The 6,821-nt window shown below is 43.1% G+C and overlaps 1 protein-coding gene across 1 annotated transcript in view; it reads left to right on the top strand.

The window, feature by feature from the left end:
• The window catches only part of LOC101848972, a gene marked incomplete in the record, with an annotated part of 113,683 nt that overhangs the window by 33,754 nt on the left and 73,108 nt on the right, over nucleotides 1-6,821 (top strand). Inside the window, 2 exon segments of the mRNA XM_013083170.2 lie at nucleotides 1,988-2,142; nucleotides 4,682-4,791. Of these exon segments, the coding sequence (XP_012938624.1) occupies nucleotides 1,988-2,142; nucleotides 4,682-4,791 (265 nt within the window).

Consider the following 6,821-nt stretch of genomic DNA (forward strand, 5'->3'; position numbering starts at 1 on the left):
CTCGTGGTCTACAGTAACCACATCAGAGATGTTGTGGGGGCTCTTGTGGTCTACAGTAACCACATCAGAGATGGTAGGGGGGCTCTCGTGGTCTACAGTAGGCCACATCAGAGATGGTAGGGGGGCTCTCGTGGTCTACAGTAGGCCATACCAGAGATGGTGTGGGGGCTCTCGTGGTCTACAGGTTAAGGTGTTCGCCTCTCATTCAATAGGTCCCGGGTTTGAATCCAAATAGCGACGGGTGGAAAGTGCATACGGTCATGTGATCGTGCGGTATACATTAATCATTTTCAGTTGGTAGGACATTTTGAATTTTGCCCGGATGGCGGCCGAAGACAACTCTTATTGATTTTGGACCACCAAGGGGTCTTTAAAGCGTGCAAATTGCACAAGGGACCTCCGAATTTTTTCTTCTTTATCCGAGACAGTTCTTACCTACTATAATACCAGGGGTGTGGCTGAAGGATAGCAGTAGGAAGAAGCCAAGGAGTAGCAGTACAAAGACTGCAGAAAGAGCTAGGATCCCAAGGGGGGGGGGGGGGGGGGTGAGGGGGTGAGGGCAGAAAGTGGAGACGAAAGCAGACGGCAGAACATAATTGTGAGAGCAGGAGGAGGTGATAGAAGAAAATTTTAGAGAAGAAAATTTCCGCGGCTATCCAGATTCGCACCCTTGGCCTTTTGAATGTGAGGCGAACACCGTAACCGTAAGGCCACGAGAACACATTTTACGTGACTCTGGTGAGGATTGAAAGTTCAGCTGGCATCACACAATCACACTGGGCTATGGTGTGAATGGAACTGGATCGAAAGTCTTTATGGGGCATTCTTGAACTTGTCTCCAAATTATTTTCCGATTCATGAAAGGGGAGAAGTATTTATCGATAAAATCCTCCCATCACCCAGGCCAATGTCTGTTTCAGATCTAGCCCTTTATAATGTTGAATTGTTGATTTATTAACCCTTCCAACCCCAGCCGTACCTCCCGGGGCGGTGCCACTGACTGAAGTGTCTTTAGGCCATTCCTAAAATAAAAAAAGGGGGGGGGGCATTTCTCGTTCATGCATAGTAGAATTGTACATGGGCTGATTCATCAATGACACGCTCATAACTGTGCTTGATCTACAACAGGGACTGCTGCTTTTTCTTTCCTAATCCTTACTATCGTCATTTTACCTCTACTTCTTTTGTATGTTTGACACTCTCTTGTGACCCACTATTTCCGGGGTGCCTTGATAGTCGAAGCAGACTTTGTGCTGTTGGAGCTAGAGAGGTGAGCTGAGTAAGTCTGATTCCCTGTAAGGACTTCTCTTTTGACATCCACCCCTTGGCGTTCATATGACCTTATGCAGTTGCGAGCGCAGTAAAAACATATACCACTAAACGGCCCCACCCATTTTTGTGCACTCCCTAACCTAAGTCCCAGCCAATGCAGCAGTATTTCAGAAAAAAGACATGCATTCTAAATAGTGATCAGAAGTTAATAGTGATGTAGTATCTTTGTAATGAGGTTTAGATAATAACATATTATAGCAATGTTTAAACGTAAATGAACAAATGCTATGAAACAAAAGTTAAATTAGTTTCGCTAATTTCGAAAAATGCGCAAATTTGGTACCCCCGACACTTAGAATATACGCTCTTGGGGCGGTGGGATGTATAAGCGCTGCTGAAAATATAGGCGCATGAGGCTGGAAGGGTAAGATTTACTGTTGTGCTGGCAAAATGAGTTACTTCTCGGATTTCAGCCAAATGGAAATCGATACACCAACTTGATAGGTGAAGTGTGTACAGTTTGTAAGCATGGAACACTTAAAGACAGGATAGACTTGAAGAAAATGACGCGAATTGAAAATCTATTAATCTGACCCCTGTGTTAATTTTCGCTCGGTATCTCCATTCTTGGATTGCGAGAAGAATCTCATTTTGTCAACGCACCTCACTTTTGTTATTTTTGTGAATTTTTTTTGGTTTTGTTTTTCCCCCTCAGACTTGTTCGACTGTCCGTGTACCCTGGATCGCTTGGGCCGACAGTGGCGGTGGTACGAGTGGATAAACACAAATACCGGTTACGACATGTGTTTTGCGCTAGGCACCGCTGCCAAAGAACGTCTGGAGAGACTGAGAGGAAACACGCTCAACAGAGTAAGTTCTCCACAGTACTGTACACACACACACGCCCAACACAATACTGTACACACACACGCCCAACACAATACTGTACACACACACGCCCAACACAATACTGTGCACACACACGCTCAACACAATACTGTGCACACACACGCTCAACACAATACTGTGCACACACACGCTCAACACAATACTGTGCACACACACGCCCAACACAATACTGTGCACACACACGCCCAACACAATACTGTGCACACACACGCCCAACACAATACTGTACACACACACGCCCAACACAATACTGTGCACACACACGCTCAACACAATACTGTGCACACACACGCTCAACACAATACTGTACACACACACGCCAAACACAATACTGTACACACACACGCCCAACACAATACTGTGCACACACGCGCCCAACACAATACTGTGCACACACACACACACACACACACACACACACACACACACACACACACACACACACACACACACACACACACACACACACACACACACGCACGCTCAACACAGTACTGTACACACACACACGGTCAACACAATACTGTACACACACACGCTCAACACAATACTGTACCAGTGGTCTTTTTGAACCGTTGTGTAAATCAAACAGTAATGTTGTATCAGGTTTTGCAACCTAATCTACAATTTGATTTTTTTTTAGTAAGTGTTTTACGGCGATCGCAACTGCATAAGGTCATATGAGGGCGCGAGAGACATTAAACATTTTCAGTTAGTAGGAAATTTGGAATCTTGCCTGGATGGCGGCCGAAGCCTACTCTTATCTTATCGATTTTAGACCACCAAGGGATCTTTAACGTGCGCAACTTGCACACGGGACCTCCGAGATTTTTCGCCCGTGACCGAGAAGGCTACGAGTAGATCTTTCCTACCAGAAGATCAGGAGTGTGGCTGAAAGACAGCAGTAAGAAGGAGCCAAGGAGTAGCAGTAGAAAGGCTGCAGAAAGAGTCAGGAGCCCAGAGGAGGGGGCAAAGGAGTTGAGGGGGTGGGGGCAGAAAGTGGAGACGACAGAACATTGCTAGAGAGCAGGAAATGAGGTGAAAGGAGACCGTTTTAGAGAATAAAATGTTTCGGTCGCTACCCGGATTCGAACCCTGGACCTTTGAATGAGAGGCGAACACCTTAACATCCAGGCCCCGAGAGCCCCCTAATCTACTATATTATACTACAGAAAGATAAGGTGGCGAAAACCTGATGTCATTTCATTCCAATACCACACCAGGATATTTATGGAGCTGCAGAAATTTCAAGAAATAAATAAATACAAGATTCAACTTCAAACGATATTTTAACCACAGTTTTTTTTTTGCGTGATTCAAGGAAGGAACCGACTTTATCATTACAACAGTCTGGCAGTCGGGTTTCTGCTTTAATAAAAAAAAAACAACCCAATCTATATAGGTATTTTACGCCCTCAATATCAAACCAAGTCATTCACAAACTTTAGTTTGTATAACGGCAAATCGAACTGAGAGCACACAAAGTCCATTATTATAAAAGTCTTTCATCAACACAATTGAAACAAGTTAAGTTGTGACAGGATTTTGTTTGTTTTGTAGAAGTTTAACCGCGCTCGCAACTGCATAAGGTCATAATATGAGCGCCAAGGGATGGATTTCAAAAGAGAAGTCCATACAGGGAATCAGGCTTACTCTGCTCACCTCTCTAGCTTCAACAGCTCAAAGTGTGCTGCGATTATCAAGGTACCCCAGAAATAGCCCGTCACAAGAGAGTGACAAACATACAAAAGAAGTAGAGGAAAATGACGATAGTAAGGATTAGGAAAGAAAAAGCAGCAGTTCCCAGTTGCAGTTCAGGTACGATTATGAGCATGGCATTGATGAATCAGCCCATTTACAATTCTACTATGCGTAGGAACATGTTAATGTCCCGCCTTTGGGAATGGCCTGAAGACACTTCAGCCAGTAGCAGTGCCCTAGGAGTGAGTGACAGGATTAATAGTGACGCTTACCTTGCTTTTCGTTTGATAGACATTATAGTTGTGTTTCTATCTTCTGAATGGGTGGTTGGCAAGTGGTCTGATGTTGTTAACATCTCCTTTCCAAAAAAAAAAATAACATCGTCCTTATCTATCCTTCTTTTTTGTGTTTGTACACTCTACTTTCTTGTAACAACTCTAATCTTCGACACTTATATTACGGCATATTGGTGTTGCAAGTGCCGTAAATGCTTAATAAAACATTTTAAAAAATTCTCTTGGATGAAAATGCCCTCCATCTTAGTTACCAGGATACCTCGAGGTGTCATCTCGGACTCAGAGGTTGACCGTCCATCTTTCATCGTCGCGAGCTGCCGTGGCACATTCTGCCATATCCATCCAAGTTCTTGTGTTGTCCGTCCACGTTATTCTTTTCCTTTCTCTAGTGTTCCTGCCCCACATCTTTTCTTTCATCTTAGTTGAACAAACGTAAACGAAAACGTCTCGTCAATGAACTTGCCAGTGCAGATGGTTACACCTTGTTTTTCGTCTATGCCCAGCTTTGCTGTTACAGATATACGCGGCCCAACAGATCCGATTACAGCACCAGCTGGGACTACTGGGAAGCTCTCTGGAACGCCTGGCGGAGAGCGCCCTACATCCCTTTTGGGTAATGACATAATACTTTCATTATAACTTTCTTAGGAGACTGCTAAGGGTATCGTGGAAGGAAAAGAAATTAATGAGGTAGTGCTTGATAAAGCCCACGTGGGACGCTCAGTGTTAAAAACAATCAGGAAAAGACAAATGCAGTTTTTGGGACACCTGAATCAGTGGCGTCGCGTGAGTTGCAGACAAGGTGGTGCATAATTGGAAAGTGAGCAAATGGGCAATAGGCTTAGTATCTAGATCTACTATTAAGATTTCTAGAGAAAGTCAATTAGAATCTGCAGGATATTCCGTAATCTGCATCTATCGATATTTACAACTGTCTCTAGATGAAACCGCATAAAAGCTGCAATAAAGTGAAACAATACTAACCACTCACTATGCTCACAATCTGAGATGATTTAAAGATGTCTAATTACTTCGTGCAGCACCAGGACTTGCTACACAATAAAGGGAGAAAACAGTTTCGATAACCATTCTTCATTGAGTTACCGTAGACTCTACTAGTGTAGTAGGTAGGCTCGCGGAAACTTGGATCAAACTTTTAGCTTGCACCAAATTGGGGCTGCGAAGAGCAGTTTCATGCTCCTTTCTTCTTGTGTGGGAAGAACGTTGCCTAGATTTCTCTACACTGACAAAAATAACTTTGGTGCAAAGATTTTGCTTGCTCCTAGCAGACGCTACAGCAAGCGGTGCCACGAGCATAAACCATCCTCGCTGTCTGTCTTTTCACTGGATCAGCCAGCGGGTGACGGATCGCAAAGATGTACATTTTAGTGGGCTAGGCCTAATGTAGATCTAGAGCACTGACTGGTTTAGAACTATTAGAAAAAGGGTTAGGTGGAGCGCTTGCACCAATTGCTCTAATGGCGCCCCGCCACTGACCTGAATAGACATAAGGGTCTTGAACATCTAGCTCTCACTAGCAAAATTGAGGGCAAACGAGGCAGGGGTAGGCCCAGAACAACATAATTAGGGAACCTAAACAAATAGGTAACAGGAAAAGATCAGGGAAACGTAGCTTTTATGAGAGCATCTGAGCAAAGGAATGAATGGAAAACCATGATCGCCAATGTCTGTAGCAGTTCTGACACTGGATGATGATGATAACAGAAACCACTGGAGAGAAATAAAGTTGTGTCACAAGGCGGTGGAATCAGGCGCTCATCATTTTCTGAGCATACGGAGTTACTATTATATTCTTAAAGCTTCTTCATCTTTTGTGCTTTTGATGAGATAAAAAAACCCCAACCAAACAACCCATCTATCTTGAACAGCATTCTAGATAGTTGCAATGAAAGAGGTGGTCACGGGTAAAATTATCTGGGAAATGGCCACCAAAGTTGGGTGACTTTCAAAGCTGGAGTGTCAATGGAAACTGCAAATGTGCCTTTTTTGTTCTTTTGTTCAACATATTTCTTCAGTAAAATCCAAGCTGGAATGTGTTTTTAAGATAAGATAAGATAAGAACAGATAATACTTTATTATCCCAGAGGGAAATTTTTCTTGGCTGTACAGGACCGTAAAAACTCATGAAGGTATACATAAAAAATTTTCTTTTTATATTACTCTCTTTAAAATTCTATATGTCTAGAGAAGTAAAGCTGACAAAATGTACATTCACATCAAATGCATCATTCAACCACATGCAGGAATTTAATTACAAGACATTTGGAGTTATATAGATTCATACTCTAAAGAGCAACACACTTCTATGCTCATTCAGACAAAAGCCTTATGCTAGATGGTAACAAACTTTTTAAATATTATTATGTTTCTTTCTGTGTTTTCGGAGGTACATAAATCTGCCGCTGCCTGATCTTACAATTTACGTGGAAAGGGGGTGTGATGGACATAAACAGTGATGAACCGAAAAAAAAATTGATTAAAAATGCCGAAGCAGCGGAAAACGTAAGTTTCCCTGATTTCCTTATTTTGACGAGCGCCAGATTTCACCACGATGTCACACATTTTCTTTTGAATGTGTCCCGATACTGGAATGTGTTCTAGAGCAAGACACGACCCCCCCCC

Source organism: Aplysia californica, unplaced genomic scaffold, assembly GCF_000002075.1.
Source record: "Aplysia californica isolate F4 #8 unplaced genomic scaffold, AplCal3.0 scaffold00215, whole genome shotgun sequence".
In the NCBI taxonomy this organism is placed as follows: Eukaryota; Metazoa; Mollusca; class Gastropoda; order Aplysiida; family Aplysiidae; genus Aplysia; species Aplysia californica.